General features: G+C 49.2%; 1 protein-coding gene across 1 annotated transcript; it reads right to left on the bottom strand.

Annotated features, from left to right (window-relative positions):
• Window positions 1-845: 845 nt before the first annotated feature.
• Window positions 846-2,852, bottom strand: LOC143767889 (uncharacterized). The gene is made up of 7 exons (XM_077256410.1): window positions 2,509-2,852; window positions 2,338-2,406; window positions 1,789-1,932; window positions 1,630-1,704; window positions 1,301-1,533; window positions 1,090-1,216; window positions 846-919 (listed from the first exon to the last, which is right to left on the bottom strand). Exons 1-6 carry the CDS (start codon window positions 2,850-2,852, stop codon window positions 1,101-1,103), a joined length of 981 nt encoding a protein of 326 aa, XP_077112525.1. The 3' UTR covers window positions 846-919; window positions 1,090-1,100.
• Between the last annotated feature and the right edge of the window lie 23,713 nt (window positions 2,853-26,565).

Genomic DNA, 26,565 nt, shown 5'->3' with positions numbered 1-26,565 from the left:
CCTTATGCCTATCAGGTACTTTTGCTGATTCTCTGCGAGGTTTTCAGCTTGACTATCAAGCATTCGAGCACTTTGGTGTTCAACCATCACTAACTACAACTACTTTACTTCCCTGAGGCAAAATCCAATTGATTGTGACATTTCGAGTCCTCTTAAGGCTGAGTCACAGATAACGATATCGTTAACGATATCGTTGCAACGTCACGCTTTTGATGACGTAGCAACGATCCTGCTAACGATTTCGTTATGTGTGACAGCGACCAACGATCAGGCCCCTGCTGGGAGATCGTTGGTCGTAGGGAATGATCAGGACCTTTTTTTGGTCGCTGATCACCCGCTGTCATCGCTGGATCGGCGTGTGTGACGCCGATCCAGCGATGTGTTCACTTGTAACCAGGGTAAATATCGGGTTGCTAAGCGCAGGGCCGCGCTTAGTAACCCGATATTTACCCTGGTTACCATTGTAAAAGTAAAAAAAAAAACAGTACATACTCACATTCTGATGTTTGTCACGTCCCCCGGCGTCCACAGGGTTAAAACTGCTTTCGGCAGGAGCGCTGCTAATGCACGCACTTCGGCCGAGAGCTTCCCTGCACTGACTGTGTCAGCGCCGGCCGTAAAGCAGAGCACAGCGGTGACAATGGTAACCAGGGTAAATATCGGGTTACTAAGCGCGGCCCTGTGCTTAGTAACACAATGTTTACCCCTGGTTACCCGGGTGCTGCAGGGGGACTACGGCATAGTTGAAGACAGTTTCAACGATTCCGAAGTTGTTCCCCTGATCGTTGGTCGCTGGAGAGAGCTGTCTGTGTGGTCGTATCGCTGGTCGTGATCGTTGGTAAGTCGTTTAGTGTGACTTAGGCTTTAATTCTTCCATCAGGACTGGAATCTTCATTGTGAAATACGGCTCTTCCTCCATCTGTAGGGAAAAAATACATTAAATACTAATATTAAATCCTAGTTTAAGGCATACACTACTTGATTGTAACATTTTACAAATCTCTTCTGCTACTGCATTGAACAATTCTCCAAAGCAAACAGGTGCACATACACAAACACACATCTACTGCATATTTACCCATTTTTTACCATTTTAGTAATCATTTCTTTAACTGATGCAATATATCAGTCACTCTTGGTAGGTTCCTTTTCCAGCCTTGATTTTCAATGTGTCGTTCTACTTCTGATATTTTCACATTACTTTTCTGAAGCATTCCTATAAAGAACACATAATTGAATTTTGTAACATGATAATGTAAAATAGATTCCATAAAAAATGGTAAACATTTAAACATCTTACCAGTGATATGATCGACTCGCATTTTGTTCTGTATCTTCCTCCATCGATCACCAAAGTATCGCCAATTAGTTCTGGACTCTTCTCGACATATGCTCGGTGATGGCACATCCTTCTCCAGAGTAATGGGATATTTTTTAGTAAATCTTTTAAAATGTTCCTCCTTAGACATCAGCTTATGGGTAGGACAACTGTCTTTCTTTTCTTTGGAAATTATTTCTTTTCGCTTTACAGCTCTGAAAAAAAATAAATGCCACATATTAGTGTCAGAAAACTCATTTATAACATTTGAATTTCAAAAATGAATGCCATCAAATTGCTTGTCTTCTTACCTGGTAGATGTTTGTAACCCTGTCTGCCTCTGTCTAGTAGATCTTCTTACAGTGTCATGAGATGATTTTTTGGCACTGAAATGAAAAAAGCATAATGCAACATTGCATGCAAACATTTATTAGTTTAGAACAGTTGTATTATTTTAAGGCTATATCAACCTTGAAATGTACGTTTCACTGTTGATGTCACTTTCGGATTCTTCTTCCTGCCCACTTTGGTGACTTGACTCTTCTTTGTCAGTGGCATCTTCATCTTCTTCCTGGCTTTCGTCTGTAGTCTCTACCACTGCTGCATCTTGATTTCTTTACAGAAAACAAGAGAAGCAAAAAGTATTATACTTGGTGATCATACCCAACATTTTTTGCTATGTTTCTATTGACCCCCAAAAACCAAGCTCTCATATCCAATCCTTGTGGAGACTCTGTTGGACACAATCCTGCAACAACCTGCTCATTAGGATAGGAAACCTATGGTCTATATTTCTCAGCAAGTAGTAGGATGGCGGTGTATTTTAGAATATAGGTAACGTTGCCTCCTTTTGACAGTTCTCTGACTTGAGCCTCTCTCCAAAGTTGTGGAAATCTGATTTGGATTAAGCCACCCAAATTCATCCGCATCCTCTTGACCCCAAAATTCCAGTTTACCTATCCTTTTTATATTGTATAAGGAGTGAACACCCATTTCTTTGTCCCTTTTCAAAAAATTACCTTGAGGTAGCAGCTTGGGGCCTATTACTGTCATCGTGTCTTCTCTGCGTCACTATTGTATCTTGATTTCTTTTCAGCAGACAAGGGAAAAACAAAAACTATTATACTTGGGAAACAAAAATAATAAATGCCACAAAGCAATAATCATCTGCCCCTTTCTTAATATATTACCGTGAGGTGCTAGCTATGGGCTCATCACTGTTATAAAGTCCTGTCTGCGTAACAAGCTCATGACCGTGGCATATGTCGGTAAGCGTCTTTTCTCTGTAGCTTCTTTCAGCTGTAAGGTTTGTATGAGACAAATATCTTGCAAAAAGACACTTCTCCGAGTCTGAAAATTTTGAAAGAGTTGAGGTTTCACAGACCCTCCTGATAAGCTGGCTGCTGATGCCAGGAACTTTGAATCTAGAAATAAAAAAAGAAAAATATTTAAAATAATGATCCTTACTATTAGAGATTAAGAAATATATTGGCACTAAAAGACTCTTACTTTTCTTGAAGACGTCTGATGTCATTGTATACGTTATAAATCTTCTTTCCGGAGGTATTTATGAAAAATGTGTCATCGGGCATGCAGCTTGATGTCAACTGAGGTCTTATTTTTTCAAAGTAGATATTGAACCACTGTAAAAAAAAAAATATAAAAATCAGTGACGGAAAAAACATTAAACCTCTGTATTATAAGAAATACATTTAAAAATATTACTGTTTCTTCTTCCTCATCCAACACAAACGTTGCGACTTGTTGAGATGATGTTTTATGATGCTTCACTCCAATAACAAAGAGATTTTTCCCTTTATATTTGTTCGGTATCCGCTGATTCCATTCAGAAACCTATGAGTCAAGACATAGTTATGTTTGAGGGACAGTAAAATAAAATTAATAAATAGATAGAAGGAAAATTTACTTACACTCATATTTTGTACTACTCCGGGTCTTTGGAGATGTTTTAAGACTAGTATGGCCTCCAGATAATAGAGAATTTCAAGCTTAGTGGCTTTATTTGAGACTTTTGAGTGCTTGACATTTTGGATACACTTCAAAAAGCTTGGCCTTGCGACATCTAAAACCTTCTGACATTCCCGGGGTGTTTTAGTCGAAGACATCAATGCCTGGTATCTAGAAAAAGGAGTAAACAATATAATTTTATTATACTGAAAATATATATACAGTAGTAATAGATCAAACATAAGATGTAATAACAAGTGTACATTTCATCACAGGCATCAGAAGGTGGTGAGACAGGTTAATTTTAGCAGAGTGATGAACATATTAACACTATAGTAATCATATGGCTGATGGTGGAAAATGCTAATATTTTGCACTCATGAATGTTTAGGTTTTGCTAATGATGTCTGATTGCCTCCCCTTGTGCTATGGCAAGTTATATCAGGGATATTTATATATTGACACCTAACCACATTTCAGTTTACTGAGCGACTCATGTCCTCAGTCACAGAAATTCCAATCTGCCTTATAAGAACATAGTAGTTTAAAATAGTTTATTAGGCAAAACTTTTATAATTATGGAAAATATTGGAATTTAATAATGGGTGAGCTTATAATTTACCTTTTTCCCACCACTTCTCTAGAAATACCCTTGCTCAACCTCTTCTGGATATCTTCTGTGACCTCTATAAAGAATTTGCAGGAGTTAAACAGTGTTGCATTGTCTTCAAATAGGTTGGTCGATTTCAAGTTGTATGTCAGGAACCTCCGGACATGTTTCAGATAATTGAAGATGGTCTGATTTGCAAGCTTCATGTCTCGTAGCGTGTTGAAAAATTTATTGGCCTTTTTAATGTCTTTAACAAAGTCCAAGCTTGCACGCTGTGCGTTCATGTAGTAAAGAAATCTTGCCACATCTTGAACCTCTTGTTTATAGTGGGTTACCATTAGTGATTTTTGCAAGTACTGAGAAAAGCCCATCAATATTGGTTCGCGTGTTGAATGTCGCTTGTATAACCCTGCTTTCTTCATTTTCTTCCGTGTATCGGTTGACCATTTACTCAGCAGTGCTCTATAGTTTGGGAGAAAAGTACAACAGATCAGACTTGATGCATTCTATATCACTAGTGATGAGCTTGAGACTTGAGTCAGGCAAGTCTAATGCTCAGATGTGATCAACTTGAGTAGCGAGTAAACTGTAATCAAAGTCTATGAGAGACTCGAGCATTAAAACATACACCCTATATTTGGCAGAGGGGAAAGTGTATAATTAAGTGAAAATCCCCCAAAAATGTGCATCAGACCAGCCTGCAGTATAGCTTCCAGATCTTAATTCCCCACTCATTAATGGCCTAATAGGCACCAATGATGCATGGAGGGCTTTGGAGTAGCACCCTCAAATACTTGTTGAACTTGAGCAAAGGTACCCGAGCACCATGATGCTCGATCGAGCATTTAAAAGTGGCAAGCATGCTTGCTTATCACTATGTAACACTTAAAAGACATAAACATTGCATCTATAGTATCCTGACCTCTTTGTCTCTTCATCAAATGTCTCTTCAGTCTCACTTTCTTCACTTTGTTCATCCTCCACTTCTTTAGCTGCCTCCATCTCTACTTGTCCAGGTATGGCATCTTTAAGCTCCACAGCAGCAACAGCTGTGCATTGCGGCAATGTGACAACAGAAGATACAGAACTTGATCGATCTTTTTGTTGATCACTCCTATAAAAGATAAAAAAATGACGTGAGCATGGAGATAAAAGCAATGCAGGCATTTATAGGGTTTGACCGATGCAAATAAACAGGGTGCCTCAGTCCCACAAAGTTTGTTAAGGGGTGCAATTATAGTGGTAAGGGTTGTTTCCAGAATCCATGCAAAACACCCCTAAGCACTTGAAAGATGGGCTACAGATTCCATCCCTACTGTTTGCTCCAATAACCTGCAGGTCACTAGGCCTGAAGCCTAGGAAGCTGTAGCGGAGCAAAGACAGCCACAATGTAAATACATCCTTGCATTCACCTGGGTCTTGTTGCCCTGAATAGTGCCTGTGATACAGGAAATGTCAATGCTAAGTGTCGTAGCGCTAACAGCGAAGCAAGCCACATTTCATTATAACATGTCAAGCATAAGTGGACGAAGTATTAGGAAGTGGGCAGCCTGCATATTGCTGCATAATTGCCAACTTCTCTGAAAGCATTTTATAATGAGCGACATTCCTTGCACATCATACAACAGAACATTTGCTGACACACAGTGATGCATATGTCATTAATAGTCTGCTGGATCAAAAACATCTGAGCAACAAACCAGTCGGGTTACCATAGAAGCAGATAGTGCAGAGAATGGCATGCAATATGCATTCATCTTCTGTGCTTTTGCTTCTAGGCCTTAAAATCCCTGCTCATTGGTCACCTAATAGGCAGCAATGATTTGAGAAGGGCACTCGAGTAGCACCCTCAAGCACATGTGGTACTTGGTCGAGTTTATAGGGGACTTGAGCAGCCTTCCCAACCAAGTATCATGTAGTTGTGTATGCACTCGCTAATCACTTTATAGCACTTAAAAGTCATACATATTGCACAAATTGTATCCAGACCTCGGTGTCTCTTCATTCTCCATTTCTTCACATTGTTCTTCCTCTACTTCAGCTGTACATTCTTCATATTCTCTTCCTTCCTCTCCATCAGTCTGATTTTCTCCTGGGTCTTCTGGGGTTTCACTGACCTCAATTTCTTCTGTAGAGGACTGAGGAAACCGTGTCAAATCTCCCTCCAAATCCGCTTGGCCAGGTATGGCATCATCACGATCCTCAGCAGCATTAACTGTGCATTGTGGCAGTGAGATCACAGAGGATGCAGACCTTGATGCAGGTTCTTGTTGCACATTCCTATAAATTAGAAAAAAAATTTTTGTAAGCATGCATGTCATGTATAAGCAGGGTGAGCATTTGGGGGGGTTGAATTGTGCAAACAGGGTTCCACACTCCCACAAAGAATGTGAAGTTGTGTCATCGGGTTGTTTCAGGAGGCCGCATAAAACACCCCTAAGGACTTGGAAGGTGGCATAAAAGAACCTGTGGATCCCATCCCCACTGAGAGCCATGGAATCCTGCACCCGATTCTGTGCGATTGTCAGGCTCTCAGTCAATGAACCGTCACCATGGAAGTGACCCATCAAATGTGTTAGTGTTTTACACCTCAATCAATCAAAAGGCCAAGAATAACAGCACACATAAATTTTCTTGACAAAAGTTAATGGTCAAAGATAGATAGATAGATAGATAAATAGGATAGATTTTATATTGTGCTGTTTGGTGAACTTTCAGGCATTGCACCTTCTTCCCCCTTGAAAGTGACTGACATGTTTATAAAGGTTGAAAATGACCCCGGAGTTTGATAAGCACTTACTAATATGCTGCAAATAAAGTTGTCACTCCTAGAATACTAGGACTATTTAGTGACTGAGCGGAAAAGCAAGTAAAAGCCATGCATTCACCTAATTACTTGTAGCTTGATTGAAATGCAAATAGATGTCTGGCTTCTTTAGAAACCTATGGCAGAGGAAATGTGTATTGTTTGTTTGTAGAGGGTGCTCAACATGTCCTCTGTGGTCAAAGAAAATGATTCAATGACAACTTCACTACAACTTCATGAATAAAGCAGACAGATACAAGGCCTTTTCAACACATTTGTCCAACATGTCCTAATTATTTATCATATATATATATATATATATATATATATATATATATATATATATATATATATATATATATATATATATATACAGTTAGGTCCATATATATTTGGACAGAGACATTTTTCTAATTTTGGTTATAGACATTACCACAATGAATTTTAAACAAAACAATTCAGATGCAGTTGAAGTTCAGACTTTCAGCTTTCATTTGAGGGTATCCACAATAAAATTGGATGAAGGGTTTAGGAGTTTCAGCTCCTTAACATGTGCGACCCTGTTTTTAAAGGGACCAAAAGTAATTGGACAATTGACTCCAAGGCTATTTCATGAACAGGTGTGGGCAATCCCTTCGTTATGTCATTCTCAATTAAGCAGATAAAAGGCCTGGAGTTGATTTGAGATGTGGTGCTTGCATTTGGAAGGTTTTGCTGTGAAGTAAACATGCGGTCAAAGGAGCTCTCCATGCAAGTGAAACAAGCCATCCTTAAGCTGCGAAAACAGAAAAAAACAAGCCGAGAAATTGCTACAATATTAGGAGTGGCAAAATCTACAGTTTGGTACATCCTGAGAAAGAAAGAAAGCACTGGTGAACTCATCAATGCAAAAAGACCTGGGCGTCCACGGAAGACAACAGTGGTGGAGGATAGAAGAATAATCTCCATGGTGAAGAGAAACCCCTTCACAACAGCCAACCAAGTGAACAACACTCTCCAGGAGGTAGGCGTATCAATATCCAAATCTACTATAAAGAGAAGACTGCATGAAAGTAAATACAGAGGGTTCACTGCACGGTGCAAGCCACTCATAAGAATCAAGAATAAAAAGGCTAGACTGGACTTTGCTAAAAAACATCTAAAAAAGCCAGCACAGTTCTGGAAGAACATTCTTTGGACAGATGAAACCATGATCAACCTCTACCAGAATGATGGAAAGAGAAATGTATGGCGAAGGCGTGGTACAGCTCATGATCCAAAGCATACCACATCATCTGTAAAACACGGCGGAGGCAGTGTGATGGCTTGGGCATGCATGGCTGCCAGTGGCACTGGGTCACTAGTGTTTATTGATGATGTGACACAGGACAGAAGCAGCCGAATGAATTCTGAGGTATTCAGAGCCACACTGTGTGCTCAGATCCAGCCAAATGCAGCCAAACTGATTGGTCGTCGTTTCATCCTACAGATGGACAATGACTAGTGTTGAGCATTCCGATACCGCAAGTATCGGGTATCGGCCGATACTTGCGGTATCGGAATTCCGATACCGGGATTCCGATACTTGCCGCGTATCGGATACCGGAATCGGAAGTTCTAAGATTCAAAAAGCAGAAATTCAGCCAATGAGATTGATTCCAAGTGTGGGCACATCCTGTTTAGCATGGAGGGCATGAAACTACTGGCAAGGCTGTGATTGGCTGGTGTAATGATGTCATGATGCAGTTTAAAAGTCGCTGGCGCCATTTTGCGATCACTCTGCTGTGAATTCAGTTAGTGACAGGACGCTGTTTGCTGACTGAGGGACAGTTTAGAGATAGCGATTTGCTTCTTTGTGCTTTCCAAAGGCTAATTTAGCAACCGCTGTGTTCACCTACTATTCACCTTGCTTTTGCCTTGTAGCGCTGTTTTCACAGCGATCTGCAGGGTCTGTGTGTGTGTGTGTGTGAGTGCAGCCCAGTCTCCAGTCTGAGTGCAGCCACATAGGCCATCCATAGTTGGTTGTATTCAGTTCAGGGAGGGTGGTTCATTGCCTCATACTGTTCCTTTTTTTTTTTTTTTTCCCAAGTAGTGTAGTCTGCTGCTAATTTATTCAAAAAAATCCTATTAGTGTCTTTCCACCCGTCTCCAGCTAATTTGTGGAAAAACACTACATAGGATAAAGTAGAGGAGGGTTTTTGGGCCTTGCAGCGCCGTTTACGGCTGTCTGCACGGTCTCCGTGTGACTGCAGCTCGCCCTGTAATCTGTGAGCAGCTGTAGCCTGGTTGTCTCCAGCTCAGGGTTTTTCACTGCGTCATACCGCCAAATCAATTTTCTTTTTTTTCAAAGTAGTGTAGTCTGCTGCTAATTAATTTTAAAAAATCCTATTAGTGTCTTTCCACCCGTCTCCAGCTAATTTGTGGAAAAACACTACATAGGATAAAGTAGAGGAGGGTTTTTGGGCCTTGCAGCGCCGTTTACGGCTGTCTGCACGGTCTCCGTGTGACTGCAGCTCGCCCTGTAATCTGTGAGCAGCTGTAGCCTGGTTGTCTCCAGCTCAGGGTTTTTCACTGCGTCATACCGCCAAATCAATTTTCTTTTTTTTCAAAGTAGTGTAGTCTGCTGCTAATTAATTTAAAAAAATCCTATTAGTGTCTTTCCACCCGTCTCCAGCTAATTTGTGGAAAAACACTACATAGGATAAAGTAGAGGAGGGTTTTTGGGCCTTGCAGCGCCGTTTACGGCTGTCTGCACGGTCTCCGTGTGACTGCAGCTCGCCCTGTAATCTGTGAGCAGCTATAGCCTGGTTGTCTCCAGCTCAGGGTTTTTCACTGCGTCATACTGCCAAATCAATTTTCTTTTTTTTCAAAGTAGTGTAGTCTGCTGCTAATTAATTTAAAAAAATCCTATTAGTGTCTTTCCACCCGTCTCCAGCTAATTTGTGGAAAAACACTACATAGGATAAAGTAGAGGAGGGTTTTTGGGCCTTGCAGCGCCGTTTACGGCTGTCTGCACGGTCTCCGTGTGACTGCAGCTCGCCCTGTAATCTGTGAGCAGCTATAGCCTGGTTGTCTCCAGCTCAGGGTTTTTCACTGCGTCATACCGCCAAATCAATTTTCTTTTTTTTCCAAATAGTGTAGTCTGCTGCTAATTTATTCAAAAAAATCCTATTAGTGTCTTTCCACCCGTCTCCAGCTAATTTGTGGAAAAACACTACATAGGATAAAGTAGAGGAGGGTTTTTGGGCCTTGTAGCGCCGTTTACGTCTGTCTGCACGGTCTCCGTGTGACTGCAGCTCTATCTGTTGTCAGTTCAGCCCCCAAAAAATAAATAAATAATAAAGTTCACCAAACACACCAGTTACACCACTTTACATTTCTGTAGGCCACATTAGCTCATATTAAAGTCTAGTCCACACTTTAGATAATTAGTGCTTCTTATACCTGTTAGGAGGAGTTGCTCAGGAATAAGCACACAAATCCGTTAGTACTTTTCTGCTTATCTTTATCAGTCAACCAAGATGAAGAAGGCAGTGAGTAAGGCACGGGGGCGTGGGAGCCGTCGCGGAGCAGGGAGGGGACGTGGGGATTCTGTGCCTGCTGCGGGCACCGGTGACTCATCAGCACCCACTTTCACCAGGCAACAGTCGTTCATGCGAAGCTTTGTGTCCGAGCGCCGTACACCGCTGCTGCGTGAAGAACAAATTGAAGCTGTTGTCGGATGGATGGCAGCTAATGCATCAACTTCCATTAGTGCCACATCCTCTCAGACACAGAGCACTGGAGAGCAGCCATCTGTCTCTTCACCACCTGCCAAATTGCCCAGGCAGACAGAGAGCCCAGGACAGGAGCCGTCTCTACTTCTGTTCTCTGAATCTCTTGGCTTGGAAACAGGGGGCCAGCCAAGCAGCATTGGAGAAATGGAAGAAGAGGCAGGGTGCAGTGATGCCCAACAGCTTTTTCTGTCTTCCTCTGAAGAGGCGGGTGGGCCAGTGGCTCCGGTCACCACATCGCAGGCCGCATCAGCTGATGATGACACTCAGGTGCCACTTACTGGTGCGTGCTCTGCTGCTGAGACTACCCAGGAGGAGCAGTTGGGGGCAGAGGGTAGTGTAGATGATGAGGTCCTCGACCCATCTTGGCGTGAGGGACAGGAAGGTGGTGGGAGCAGCTCTGAGGAAGAGATTCCCCGTACGGCCCAAAGAGGGAGAGGGAGGGGGAAGACTGCGGATCCTGCAGCCTCCGCTTTGGCACCCGTTAGGAGCATGTCTCTTCCAAAAGCCAAAAAGGGGCGCTCCCAAGACTTGCAGTGCCTGGTCCTTTTTTGACACAGTTGCAGATGACATTTGCTATGTCAGATGCAACGTGTGTCATCAAAAAGTCAAAAGAGGGAAAAATGTCAGCAACCTCAATACCTCCAACATGTGGAAACATGTGCGCAACAGGCACCCGGCGGAGTTAGAAAAACACACTGAAGAGGTAGGCCAACCATCAGCGGCAGCTACCACCTCTTCAGCTCGTGTTGCCTCTTCCTCTACCTCACACGCAGCTGGTTCGGCGTCCTCCCAGGATCGCCGTGGAAGAACCTCTGCCCCTGTTGTCCAGAGACCCGCTGTAATTCCACCCGCAGCGCCACTTTCCCAGTCATCCACACACTCCCAGCCCAGTCTACAGCCATCGGTAGTACAGGCATGGGAGAAAAGGCGGCCTTTCTCGTCAAACCACCCACGAGCACAGGCTCTGACTGCAGGCATTGCCAAACTTCTGTCACTGGAAATGCTGTCATTCAGGCTGGTGGAGACTGACAGCTTCCGTGACTTGATGTCATTGGCAGTCCCACAGTACAATGTGCCCAGCCGCTTTTACTTCAGCAGGCAAGCCGTCCCTGCCCTGCAGAAGCATGTGGAGGGACACATAAAACACGCGCTACTGAACGCCGTCAGTAGCAAGGTCCACCTCACCACCGATGCGTGGACCAGTCAACATGGACAGGGGCGATACCTTTCCCTCACTGCCCATTGGGTTAATGTCGTTGAGCCGGGTACAGACCGTGCGAGTGGCGCAGGACGTGTCCTGCCCACTCCAAGGATTGCAGGAATCCATTCTGTACGCATTGACTCCTCCTCTTACACCAGTTCCTCAGAATCATCGCTGCAGGAGCCGTCACAGTCCACCTCCACATGGACCCGTGATGAACGTGTACCTGTTACGACCGACATGAGCACAGCCGTGGCCAAACGTCAACAGGCCGTCTTGAAATTAATTTTCTTGGGGAATCGTAGCCACACAGCGCAGGAGCTCTGGAATGCCATCAAGCAGGAGAGCGATGTGTGGTTTGTGCCAGCGAATCTCCAGCCAGGCATGGTAGTGTGTGATAATGGCCGAAATCTGGTGGCAGCTCTGGGCCTCGGCAACCTCACTCACATCCCATGTCTGGCACATGTGCTCAATTTGGTCGTGCAGAGCTTTTTGAGGGACTATCCGGATCTTGATGCACTGCTGCACAAGGTCCGCCTAGAGTGTGCTCACTTGCGGCGTTCCAGCACGGCAAAAGCGCGCATTGCGGCTCTGCAGCGCCGACACCGCCTGCCGGAACATCGCATCATATGTGACCTACCTACCAGGTGGAATTCCACGTTACATATGTTGGAGCGGTTGTGTGAGCAGCAGCAAGCTGTAATGGAGTACCAGCTGCTTCAGGCGCAAAAAAGTCGCAGTCAGCGCCGTACAGACTTCACAACCACAGAGTGGGCCACTATGAATGACGTCTGCCAGGTTTTGCGTCCCTTTGATTATTCCACGCGGATGGCGAGTGCAGATGATGCACTAGTCAGCATGACTGTCCCCCTTATCTGCCTGCTTGAAAAATCACTGCAAGCGCTAAGGGATGATGTTGTGGAAGAGGTGGAGGATGAGGATTCACCATTTCCATCATCTTCTGGACAGTCAGCGCCACGTGGTTCCTCACAAACGCGTAGGCAGGGGACCGTTTGTGAGGAGGATGAGGAGGAGTCAATGGAGGAGGAAGACATCCGTCCAGAGGAGGGAGTTACACAATTGTCCAGTACTCAGTGTGTACAGCGAGGGTGGGGTGATGACGAGCGGGCAGAGATCACGCCTCCAGCAGGGGACAGCGTTTCTTGGGCAGTTGGCAGTCTGCAGCACATGGTGGATTACATGCTGCAGTGCCTGAGAAACGACCGCCGCATCGCCCACATTCTCAACATGTCTGATTATTGGGTGTTCACCCTCCTCGATCCTCGCTACCGGGACAACGTAGAAAGCCTCATCACACCGTTGAACCGGGAGCGAAAAATGCGGGAGTACCAAGACACACTGGTCAATTCCATCATCTTCTCCATTCCAACTGAGAGAAGTGCTGCTAGTGCATTCCAAAGCAGCTCAGTGCGTCCAGGCCGTGGTGGAGGCTCTGCACAAAGAGGGAGCAGAAGCAGTGCCTCTGCCCAAGGCAAGACCAGTATGGCCGAACTGTGGCACAGTTTTCTGTGCCCGCCACAAAAGTCTACACCATCACAGACGGCTCCAGTCAGCAGGAGGCAACGGTTCCGTCAGATGGTGACAGACTACATGTCTTGCCCTCTTGCTGTACTCCCAGACGGCTCTTCCCCTTTCAAGTTTTGGGTCTCAAAGCTGGATACATGGCCAGAGCTAAGCCAGTATGCATTGGAGGTGCTGTCTTGCCCTGCGGCCAGTGTATTATCGGAACGTGTCTTTAGTGCTGCAGGTGGTGTACTAACTGACCGTCGCATGCGACTATCCTCCGATAACGTTGACCGGCTTACTTTCCTGAAAATGAACAAGGCCTGGATATCGCCGGAATTTGCCACTCCTCCTCCTGATTGAATAATTAGGTCACTGTATACGTTATCCAGGTCTCCTGTTGTGTTCATCTTTCTACCACCTGAACTTAAATTCCTGGGCTCCAACACCGCCAGTTGAGGCTCAGACGTGCCGTCTGCACAGTCAAAACATACGACCCAGTGTTATTGGGTTTCAGTAACGTCAGCTGATCCCCAGCTGTGTAGCCGGCAATGTGTCATGCGACCGCCACGCTGACACAACAACTGAAATGTAAGGGAATCTGTCCCCCCCCCCCCAAGGCGTTTGTTACTGAAAGAGCCACCTTGTGCAGCAGTAATGCTGCCCAAGGAAAAGGTAGCTATTTTTGTTTAGCTCCTTGCACACGCAGAACTTAACACTTATAAAATGTGTCCCCTGCAACCGTAAAACCGTCCCGGAGGTGGGACTTTCCTTCGTAATGTGACGCAGCCCAGCCGTCATTCCTACCCCCCCGGCGCCGCGCACCGGCTCCTCAGCGTTGTTTTATTCCGTCCAGGAGCCTGCGCTGTTATGTTATCCCGTGGCCAGGCACACTTAGCGCTGCCCGTCTTCTGGCATCATTTGGTGTCTGGATGGCTGCGCCTGTGCGGCCGCGCTGGCAGAGAGCCCGCCTCGCAGTGTCTTCTGATTTAATCCCACTGGGGGCCTGGGATCCATGGACATGCGCAGTGCATATCTGAACCTCCACCTCTCACTCATTTCCCTATGGCTTCTTCAGACTGTTCGGTGTCAGCTGGTCCCTAACAGCATGCCACGGCCGTGACACCGCACAGTCTGAAGAAGCCATAGGGAGATGAGTGAGAGGTGGAGGTTCAGATATGCACTGCGCATGTCCATGGATCCCAGGCCCCCAGTGGGATTAAATCAGAAGACACTGCGAGGCGGGCTCTCTGCCAGCGCGGCCGCACAGGCGCAGCCATCCAGACACCAAATGATGCCAGAAGACGGGCAGCGCTAAGTGTGCCTGGCCACGGGATAACATAACAGCGCAGGCTCCTGGACGGAATAAAACAACGCTGAGGAGCCGGTGCGCGGCGCCGGGGGGGTAGGAATGACGGCTGGGCTGCGTCACATTACGAAGGAAAGTCCCACCTCCGGGACGGTTTTACGGTTGCAGGGGACACATTTTATAAGTGTTTAGTTCTGTGTTTGCAAGGAGCATGATGAAAAGAGCCACCTTTTCCTTTTGCATCTTTTGTGCTGCACAAGCTGGCTCTTTCAGCTACAAACGCCTTGGGGGGGGGTTAAAGGTTCCCTTTCGACTTTCTCAGGCTTCGGCCTACATTGTGTTCCTCTGCTTTTCCACCTGTCCCTGGGCTCCAACACCGCCAGTTGCCGTCCAGAAGTGCTGTACGCACAGTCAACAGTCCCTCCTCTGTTATTGGGGTTCAGTAACGTCAGCTGTTCCCCTGCTGTGTGTGTGGCAATCCCTCCTACCTCCTCCTACCTCCTCCAACCTCCTCCTCCTCCACCTGTCCCTGGGCTCCAACACCGCCAGTTGCCGTCCAGAAGTGCTGTACGCACAGTCAACAGTCGCTCCTCTGTTATTGGGGTTCAGTAACGTCAGCTGTTCCCCTGCTGTGTGTGTGGCAATCCCTCCTACCTCCTCCTACCTCCTCCAACCTCCTCCTCCTCCACCTGTCCCTGGGCTCCAACACCGCCAGTTGCCGTCCAGAAGTGCTGTACGCACAGTCAACAGTCCCTCCTCTGTTATTGGGGTTCAGTAACGTCAGCTGTTCCCCTGCTGTGTGTGTGGCAATCCCTCCTACCTCCTCCTACCTCCTCCTCCTCCACCTGCCCCTGGGCTCCAACACCGCCAGTTGCCGTCCAGAAGTGCTGTACGCACAGTCAACAGTCCCTCCTCTGTTATTGGGGTTCAGTAACGTCAGCTGTTCCCCTGCTGTGTGTGTGGCAATCCCTCCTACCTCCTCCTACCTCCTCCAACCTCCTCCTCCTCCACCTGTCCCTGGGCTCCAACACCGCCAGCTGCCGTCCAGAAGTGCTGTACGCACAGTCAACAGTCCCTCCTCTGTTATTGGGGTTCAGTAACGTCAGCTGTTCCCCTGCTGTGTGTGTGGCAATCCCTCCTACCTCCTCCTACCTCCTCCTCCTCCACCTGCCCCTGGGCTCCAACACCGCCAGTTGCCGTCCAGAAGTGCTGTACGCACAGTCAACAGTCCCTCCTCTGTTATTGGGGTTCAGTAACGTCAGCTGTTCCCCTGCTGTGTGTGTGGCAATCCCTCCTACCTCCTCCTACCTCCTCCAACCTCCTCCTCCTCCACCTGTCCCTGGGCTCCAACACCGCCAGTTGCCGTCCAGAAGTGCTGTACGCACAGTCAACAGTCCCTCCTCTGTTATTGGGGTTCAGTAACGTCAGCTGTTCCCCTGCTGTGTGTGTGGCAATCCCTCCTACCTCCTCCTACCTCCTCCTCCTCCACCTGCCCCTGGGCTCCAACACCGCCAGTTGCCGTCCAGAAGTGCTGTACGCACAGTCAACAGTCCCTCCTCTGTTATTGGGGTTCAGTAACGTCAGCTGTTCCCCTGCTGTGTGTGTGGCAATCCCTCCTACCTCCTCCTACCTCCTCCAACCTCCTCCTCCTCCACCTGTCCCTGGGCTCCAACACCGCCAGTTGCCGTCCAGAAGTGCTGTACGCACAGTCAACAGTCCCTCCTCTGTTATTGGGGTTCAGTAACGTCAGCTGTTCCCCTGCTGTGTGTGTGGCAATCCCTCCTACCTCCTCCTACCTCCTCCTCCTCCACCTGCCCCTGGGCTCCAACACCGCCAGTTGCCGTCCAGAAGTGCTGTACGCACAGTCAACAGTCCCTCCTCTGTTATTGGGGTTCAGTAACGTCAGCTGTTCCCCTGCTGTGTGTGTGGCAATCCCTCCTACCTCCTCCTACCTCCTCCTACCTCCTCCTCCTCCTCCTCCTCCACCTGTCCCTGGGCTCCAACACCGCCAGTTGCCGTCCAGAAGTGCTGTACGCACAGTCAACAGTCCCTCCTCTGTTATTGGGGTTCAGTAACGTCAGCTGTTCCCCTGCTGTGTGTGTGGCAATCCCTCCTACCTCCTCCAACCTCCTCCTCCTCCACCTGTCCCTGGGCTCCAACACCGCCAGTTGCCGTCCAGAAGTGCTGTACGCACAGAGCCAAACACCTCGCCAATGTGTTAGTGGGGTTCAGCACCGCCAGCTGTTCCCCTGCTGTGTATACGGCAACGTGTACTGCGACCGCCACGCAGTCACAACAAGTTTACTTTAAGGGAACCTGTCCCCCCCCCCCCAGGCGTTTGTTACTGAAGGAGCCACCTTGTGCAGCAGTAATGATGCAAAGGGAAAAAGTGCCTCTTTTCGTGATGCTCCTTGCACATGCTGAACCAAACACTTATGAAATGTGTCCCCACACAGCGTTACACCGTCCGGTAGGTGGAACTTTCCTTTGTCGTGTGACGCAGCACAGCCATCATTTTTACCCCCTTGGCGCCGTGCGCCCCCTCCTCAGCGTTGTTTGAATCTGTCCCGGAGCCTGCGCTGTTAGGTTAGCCCTTGGCCATGCACACATGTTGCGCTGCCCGTCTTCTGACCTCATTTGGTGTCAGGCTGGCTGCGCCTGTGCGGGTGCGCTGGCCGAGATCCCGCCTCGCAGTGTCGTCTAATGTAATCCCACCGCGGGCCTGTGATCCGTGCCCGTGCGCAGTGCATATCCTCTCCTCTCACTCCCCTCCCTATGGCTTCTTCAGACTGTGCGATGTCAGCTGGTCCCTAATAGCATGCCACGGCCGTGACACCGCACAGTCTGAAAAAGCCGTAGGGAGGGGAGTGAGAGGAGAGGATATGCACTGCGCACGGGCACGGATCACAGGCCCGCGGTGGGATTACATGAGACGACACTGCGAGGCGGGATCTCGGCCAGCGCACCCGCACAGGCGCAGCCAGCCTGACACCAAATGAGGTCAGAAGACGGGCAGCGCAACATGTGTGCATGGCCATGGGCTAACCTAACAGCGCAGGCTCCGGGACAGATTCAAACAACGCTGAGGAAGGGGCGAACGGCGACAAGGGGGTAAAAATGATGGCTGTGCTGCGTCACACGACAAAGGAAAGTTCCACCTACCGGACGGTTTAACGCTGTGTGGGGACACATTTCATAAATGTTAGGTTCCGCATGTACAAGGACCATAATTAAAAGAGCTAAGTTTACCTTTTCCAGCATTAGTGCTGTACACAATGGCTCTTTCAGCTACAAACGCCTGGGGGGGGGGGGGGTTAAAGGTTTCCTTTCAACTTGCTCGAGTGCAGGCTTCGGCCTACACTCCGCTCCCCCTGCTCCTCCTGCTGACCCTGGGCTCTAACACCGCCAGTTTTTGCCCAGATGTGCTAGCTGCACAGAGAAAAACACCAGCCAATGTGTCAGTGGGGTCCAGCACCGCCAGCTGTTCCCCTGCTGTGCAGCCGGCAACGTGTCCTGCAAAAGCCACGCAGACACAAGAACTGAAATTGAAGGGAACCTTTCCCCCCTCCCCCAGGTGTTTCTATGTTTTACAGCTACCTTGAACAGCAGTAATGCTGCATGTGTTCAAGGTGGCTCAGAAACTTATTCTCCTTGCCCATGTTGAAGTGAACACGTCTAAAATGTGTCCTCTGTGACCATTAAAACGTCCCTCAGGTGTGATTTGACTTTGTATTGACACACGCAACAAGCTCCTTGGTAACGCTGCCCGTCTTCTGGCATCATTGTTTGGCTGGCTGCGCTTCTGCGGCCGCCCTGACCCACACAACAGCCCTCGTTGTCTTATTTAATGGGACTGCGAGGGTGTGATTGATGGGCAGGATCAGTGCATCAGTTCGCCTGTCCCTCCTCTCCTTCCGCCTTCTTCGGACTGTGCGGCTTCATGGCCGTGGCATGCGATAAGGGATCAGATGACGCCGCACAGTCTGAAGCGGGTGTAAGGACCCGAGTGTGAGAGGCCAACATATGTGCTGCGCCAGGCCCTGAATCCCAGCCCCGCAGTGTTTTAACAATGTTAAGACACTGCGGGGCTGGGATTCATGGTCATCGCGAACCGCACCGGCCGACATTACATGATGCCAGAAGATGGGCAGCGCTAACGGCGCTAGGCCAGGGGATAACACGACAGCGCAGACTCCTGTACAGCAAATAACAACGCTCGGGAGGCTGCACCCAGCACCAAGGTGGGATTCTTGACACCTGTGCTGCGTCTCATTACAAAGGGAACTCTCGCCTCCATTACACAGTTTGACTGTATAAAGGGCTAAATGTTATACGTGTTCCATTCAGCGTGTGCAAGGAGAAAAATTACAAGAGCAACCTTTGACTTGCGCAGCACTGCTGCTGCATAAGCTGTGGCTCTTCTACTTTGTAACCCCTGAGGGGGGGTTAAAGGTGACTTTTGAAATCGGTTCAATTAGGCTTCGGCCTACACTCTGCTCCACCTGCAGAGCCCGGGCTCCAACAACGCTAGTTGCTGTCCGGAAGTGCTGGCTGCACAGAGCCAAACACCTCGCCAATGTGTCAGTGGGGTCCAGCACCGCCAGCTGTTCCCCTGCTGTGTAGCCGGCAACGTGTCCTGCAAAAGCCACGCAGACACAACACACCCAAAGCTGCCGCCTGTGCAGGCTTCGGCCTACACTCCCCTCCCCCTGCTCCTCCTCCTCCTGCTCCTCCTCCTGCTGTCCCTGGGCTCTAACACACCGCCAGTTTTTGCCCAGATGTGCTAGCTGCACAGAGAAAAACACCAGCCAATGTGTCAGTGGGGTCCAGCACCGCCAGCTGTTCCCCTGCTGTGCAGCCGGCAACGTGTCCTGCAAAAGCCACGCAGACACAAGAACTGAAATTGAAGGGAACCTGTCCCCCCTCCCCCAGGCGTTTTTACGTTATCCAGCCACCTTGTACAGCGGTAATGCTGCATGTGTGCAAGGTGGCTCAGAAACGTATTCTCCTCGCACATGTGGAACTGAAAACACGTCTGCAATGTGTCCTCTGTGTGACCATTTAACCGTCCCGGTGGTGTGACTTTCCTTTGTAATGACACGCTGCAACCCCCTTGGTAGCGCTGCCCGTCTTCTGGCATCATTGTTTGGCTGCCTGCGCCTCTGCGGCCGCCCTGACCCACACAACGCCCCTCGGTGTCTTATTTATTGGGACTGCGAGGGTGTGATTGATGGGCAGGATCAGTGCATCAGTTCGCCTGTCCCTCCTCTCCTTCCGCCTTCTTCGGACTGTGCGGCTTCATGGCCGTGGCATGCGATAAGGGATCAGATGACGCCACATAGTCTGAAGCGGGTGTAAGAACCCAAGCGAGAGGCGAACATATGTACTGCGCCAGGCCATGAATCCCAGCCCCGCAGTGTTTAAACTATGTCAATACACTGCGGGGCTGTGATTCATGGGCATCGCGAACCGCACCGGCCAACATTAAATGAGGTCAGAAGATGGGCAGCGCTAACAGCGCTAGGCCAGGGGATAACACGACAGCGCAGACTCCTGTACAGCAAATAACAACGCTCTGGAGGCTGCACCCAGCACCAAGGTGGGATTCTTGACATCTGTGCTGCGTCTCATTACAAAGGGAACTCTCGCCTCCATTACACAGTTTGACTGTATAAAGGGCTAAATGTTATACGTGTTCCATTCAGCGTGTGCAAGGAGAAAAATTACAAGAGCAACCTTTGACTTGCGCAGCACTGCTGCTGCATAAGCTGTGGCTCTTCTACTTTGTAACCCCTGAGGGGGGGTTAAAGGTGACTTTTGAAATCGGTTCAATTAGGCTTCGGCCTACACTCTGCTCCACCTGCAGAGCCCGGGCTCCAACAACGCTAGTTGCTGTCCGGAAGTGCTGGCTGCACAGAGCCAAACACCTCGCCAATGTGTCAGTGGGGTCCAGCACCGCCAGCTGTTCCCCTGCTGTGTAGCCGGCAACGTGTCCTGCAAAAGCCACGCAGACACAACACACCCAAAGCTGCCGCCTGTGCAGGCTTCGGCCTACACTCCCCTCCCCCTGCTCCTCCTCCTCCTGCTCCTCCTCCTGCTGTCCCTGGGCTCTAACACACCGCCAGTTTTTGCCCAGATGTGCTAGCTGCACAGAGAAAAACACCAGCCAATGTGTCAGTGGGGTCCAGCACCGCCAGCTGTTCCCCTGCTGTGCAGCCGGCAACGTGTCCTGCAAAAGCCACGCAGACACAAGAACTGAAATTGAAGGGAACCTGTCCCCCCTCCCCCAGGCGTTTTTACGTTATCCAGCCACCTTGTACAGCGGTAATGCTGCATGTGTGCAAGGTGGCTCAGAAACGTATTCTCCTCGCACATGTGGAACTGAAAACACGTCTGCAATGTGTCCTCTGTGTGACCATTTAACCGTCCCGGTGGTGTGACTTTCCTTTGTAATGACACGCTGCAACCCCCTTGGTAGCGCTGCCCGTCTTCTGGCATCATTGTTTGGCTGCCTGCGCCTCTGCGGCCGCCCTGACCCACACAACGCCCCTCGGTGTCTTATTTATTGGGACTGCGAGGGTGTGATTGATGGGCAGGATCAGTGCATCAGTTCGCCTGTCCCTCCTCTCCTTCCGCCTTCTTCGGACTGTGCGGCTTCATGGCCGTGGCATGCGATAAGGGATCAGATGACGCCACATAGTCTGAAGCGGGTGTAAGAACCCAAGCGAGAGGCGAACATATGTACTGCGCCAGGCCATGAATCCCAGCCCCGCAGTGTTTAAACTATGTCAATACACTGCGGGGCTGTGATTCATGGGCATCGCGAACCGCACCGGCCAACATTAAATGAGGTCAGAAGATGGGCAGCGCTAACAGCGCTAGGCCAGGGGATAACACGACAGCGCAGACTCCTGTACAGCAAATAACAACGCTCTGGAGGCTGCACCCAGCACCAAGGTGGGATTCTTGACATCTGTGCTGCGTCTCATTACAAAGGGAACTCTCGCCTCCATTACACAGTTTGACTGTATAAAGGGCTAAATGTTATACGTGTTCCATTCAGCGTGTGCAAGGAGAAAAATTACAAGAGCAACCTTTGACTTGCGCAGCACTGCTGCTGCATAAGCTGTGGCTCTTCTACTTTGTAACCCCTGAGGGGGGGTTAAAGGTGACTTTTGAAATCGGTTCAATTAGGCTTCGGCCTACACTCTGCTCCACCTGCAGAGCCCGGGCTCCAACAACGCTAGTTGCTGTCCGGAAGTGCTGGCTGCACAGAGCCAAACACCTCGCCAATGTGTCAGTGGGGTCCAGCACCGCCAGCTGTTCCCCTGCTGTGTAGCCGGCAACGTGTCCTGCAAAAGCCACGCAGACACAACACACCCAAAGCTGCCGCCTGTGCAGGCTTCGGCCTACACTCCCCTCCCCCTGCTCCTCCTCCTCCTGCTCCTCCTCCTGCTGTCCCTGGGCTCTAACACACCGCCAGTTTTTGCCCAGATGTGCTAGCTGCACAGAGAAAAACACCAGCCAATGTGTCAGTGGGGTCCAGCACCGCCAGCTGTTCCCCTGCTGTGCAGCCGGCAACGTGTCCTGCAAAAGCCACGCAGACACAAGAACTGAAATTGAAGGGAACCTGTCCCCCCTCCCCCAGGCGTTTTTACGTTATCCAGCCACCTTGTACAGCGGTAATGCTGCATGTGTGCAAGGTGGCTCAGAAACGTATTCTCCTCGCACATGTGGAACTGAAAACACGTCTGCAATGTGTCCTCTGTGTGACCATTTAACCGTCCCGGTGGTGTGACTTTCCTTTGTAATGACACGCTGCAACCCCCTTGGTAGCGCTGCCCGTCTTCTGGCATCATTGTTTGGCTGCCTGCGCCTCTGCGGCCGCCCTGACCCACACAACGCCCCTCGGTGTCTTATTTATTGGGACTGCGAGGGTGTGATTGATGGGCAGGATCAGTGCATCAGTTCGCCTGTCCCTCCTCTCCTTCCGCCTTCTTCGGACTGTGCGGCTTCATGGCCGTGGCATGCGATAAGGGATCAGATGACGCCACATAGTCTGAAGCGGGTGTAAGAACCCAAGCGAGAGGCGAACATATGTACTGCGCCAGGCCATGAATCCCAGCCCCGCAGTGTTTAAACTATGTCAATACACTGCGGGGCTGTGATTCATGGGCATCGCGAACCGCACCGGCCAACATTAAATGAGGTCAGAAGATGGGCAGCGCTAACAGCGCTAGGCCAGGGGATAACACGACAGCGCAGACTCCTGTACAGCAAATAACAACGCTCTGGAGGCTGCACCCAGCACCAAGGTGGGATTCTTGACATCTGTGCTGCGTCTCATTACAAAGGGAACTCTCGCCTCCATTACACAGTTTGACTGTATAAAGGGCTAAATGTTATACGTGTTCCATTCAGCGTGTGCAAGGAGAAAAATTACAAGAGCAACCTTTGACTTGCGCAGCACTGCTGCTGCATAAGCTGTGGCTCTTCTACTTTGTAACCCCTGAGGGGGGGTTAAAGGTGACTTTTGAAATCGGTTCAATTAGGCTTCGGCCTACACTCTGCTCCACCTGCAGAGCCCGGGCTCCAACAACGCTAGTTGCTGTCCGGAAGTGCTGGCTGCACAGAGCCAAACACCTCGCCAATGTGTCAGTGGGGTCCAGCACCGCCAGCTGTTCCCCTGCTGTGTAGCCGGCAACGTGTCCTGCAAAAGCCACGCAGACACAACACACCCAAAGCTGCCGCCTGTGCAGGCTTCGGCCTACACTCCCCTCCCCCTGCTCCTCCTCCTCCTGCTCCTCCTCCTGCTGTCCCTGGGCTCTAACACACCGCCAGTTTTTGCCCAGATGTGCTAGCTGCACAGAGAAAAACACCAGCCAATGTGTCAGTGGGGTCCAGCACCGCCAGCTGTTCCCCTGCTGTGCAGCCGGCAACGTGTCCTGCAAAAGCCACGCAGACACAAGAACTGAAATTGAAGGGAACCTGTCCCCCCTCCCCCAGGCGTTTTTACGTTATCCAGCCACCTTGTACAGCGGTAATGCTGCATGTGTGCAAGGTGGCTCAGAAACGTATTCTCCTCGCACATGTGGAACTGAAAACACGTCTGCAATGTGTCCTCTGTGTGACCATTTAACCGTCCCGGTGGTGTGACTTTCCTTTGTAATGACACGCTGCAACCCCCTTGGTAGCGCTGCCCGTCTTCTGGCATCATTGTTTGGCTGCCTGCGCCTCTGCGGCCGCCCTGACCCACACAACGCCCCTCGGTGTCTTATTTATTGGGACTGCGAGGGTGTGATTGATGGGCAGGATCAGTGCATCAGTTCGCCTGTCCCTCCTCTCCTTCCGCCTTCTTCGGACTGTGCGGCTTCATGGCCGTGGCATGCGATAAGGGATCAGATGACGCCACATAGTCTGAAGCGGGTGTAAGAACCCAAGCGAGAGGCGAACATATGTACTGCGCCAGGCCATGAATCCCAGCCCCGCAGTGTTTAAACTATGTCAATACACTGCGGGGCTGTGATTCATGGGCATCGCGAACCGCACCGGCCAACATTAAATGAGGTCAGAAGATGGGCAGCGCTAACAGCGCTAGGCCAGGGGATAACACGACAGCGCAGACTCCTGTACAGCAAATAACAACGCTCTGGAGGCTGCACCCAGCACCAAGGTGGGATTCTTGACATCTGTGCTGCGTCTCATTACAAAGGGAACTCACGCCTCCAACACAGTTTGACTGTATAAAGGGCTAAATGTTATACGTGTTTCATTCAGCGTGTGCAAGGAGCGAAATTAAAAGAGCAACCTTTGACTTGTGCAGCACTACTGCTGCATAAGCTGTGGCTCTTCTACTTTCTAACCCCTGAGGGGGGGTTAAAGGTTACCTTTGAAATTGGTTCAAGTAGGCTTCGGCCTACACTCTGCTCCCCCTGCAGAGCCCGGGCTACAACACCGCTCGTTGCTGTCCGGAAGTGCTGGCTGCACAGAGCCAAACACCTCGCCAATGTGTCAGTGGGGTCCAGCACCGCCAGCTGTTCCCCTGCTGTGCAGCCGGCAACGTGTCCTGCAAAAGCCACGCAGACACTTGCTCTTGTACCTTCTGCTCCACATCCTGGTTCCAGTACCGTCAGCTGGTTCCGGGCAGAGCCTTTGGCTTAGGTGCCTCCCTCTGGGTATCCGAGTTCCACCAACGTCAGGTGGTCCTTGGTAGTGCTTTCAGGCACGGGTACCTCCTGCTTAGTAACCGGGTTCCAGTAACGTCAGCTGGTCCTCGGTAGTTCCATTGGCTCTTGGACCTTCGGCTACCCATCCGGGTTCCAGCACCGTCAGCTGGTTCTCGGCAGTGTCTTTTGCTCTTGTACCTTCTGCTCCCCATCCTGGTTCCAGTACCGTCAGCTGGTTCCGGGCAGAGCCTTTGGCTTAGGTGCCTCCCTCTGGGTATCCGAGTTCCACCAACGTCAGGTGGTCCTTGGTAGTGCTTTCAGGCACGGGTACCTCCTGCTTAGTAACCGGGTTCCAGTAACGTCAGCTGGTCCTCGGTAGTTCCATTGGCTCTTGGACCTTCGGGTAGCCATCCGAGTTCCAGTTCCATCAGCTGGTTCTCGGCATTTTCTCAGCCTTCTTGTACCTTCTGCTACATTTCCAAGTTCAAGAGACTAAACACGATGACCCGGAAGAACACCCCTAAGATGACGACGACACCAGAGACGACAACCACCGTGATGACGACGACCCTGGAGACGATGACCCTGAAGACCACCCCGATGACGACGACCCCGGAGACCACCCCGATGACGACGACCCCGGAGACGACGACCCTGGAGACGACGACGACCTGGAAGACCGAGAAGCAGAAGAACAAGAGGCTGCAGAACAAAGAGCAGAAGGACATTAAGCATAACACAAAATATCAGAGCAAAAAAATATTATGTAAATTATAAGCAGAAGAAGACTAAGCAGTGTATGGGGGTGAGTCCGTTCCTCCTCGTGGTGCCCCTGGATAAAGCCTGATGCTGCAGGCCAAACTGAACGCGGACAAATGTAACTGGTTTGTGACAGGCAGAACGGAAGGTGTAATCTTCAAACTTTTATAGATAACAACTACGGGAATGCCTGTCACAAATAAGAATATGATGAAGAAGTTGAATATGATGAAGATAATAGTAAAATAAAAAGAATATGAACAATGTAACCCAAAAAATAATAGGTAGAAGATGAAGAAGAAGATGAATAAGGTGAAGAAGTTGATGTCAAAGAAGCTGATGATGAGGATAATTAAGAAGAAAGCGTGGGAGAAGTAAAAAAGAAGGTGAAGGGCGTGGAAGTAGTGAAACATCAATATCTGACATAAAAAAAAAAAAAAATAACATAGTCAAATTCTTTCTAACGCCGAACTTCATAAAAAAAAATTAAAAATCCTGCTATTCTATTACATTGGGCTAAACCTCTGTCCCTTTAATATCTCCGCCACGTCCTCCAATACATCCTACATTATTCTTAGTTGTTTTCCTTCATGTAGAATGAACCTACAAGTTTATAAAGGGTTTATTTTAATTCCGATATTTTCGTCCCATTGACTTGCATTGGGATCGGGTATCGGTATCGGATTGGATCCGATACCGATACTTTCCGATATCGGAAAGTATCGCTCAACACTAACAATGACCCAAAACATGAAGCCAAAGCAACCCAGGAGTTAATTAAATCAAAGAAGTGGAATATTCTTGAATGGCCAAGTCAGTCACCTGATCTCAACCAAATTGAGCATGCATTTCACTTGTTAAAGACTAAACTTCAGACAGAAAGGCCCACAAACAAACAGCAACTGAAAACCACCGCAGTGAAGGCCTGACAGAGCATCAAAAAGGAGGAAACACAGCGTCTGGTGATGTCCATGAGTTCAAGACTTCAGGCAGTCATTGCCAGCCAAGGGTTTTCAACCAAGTACTAAAAATGAACATTTTATTTAAAATTATTGAATCTGTCCAATTACTTTTGGTCCTTTTAAAAACAGGGTGGCACATGTTAACCCCTTAAGCCCCGAGGGTGGTTTGCACGTTAATGACCGGGCC

The sequence above is a fragment of the Ranitomeya variabilis genome, chromosome 4 (genome assembly GCF_051348905.1).
Source record: "Ranitomeya variabilis isolate aRanVar5 chromosome 4, aRanVar5.hap1, whole genome shotgun sequence".
Classification (NCBI taxonomy): Eukaryota; Metazoa; Chordata; class Amphibia; order Anura; family Dendrobatidae; genus Ranitomeya; species Ranitomeya variabilis.
This window is presented reverse-complemented; position numbering and strand designations above follow the sequence as displayed.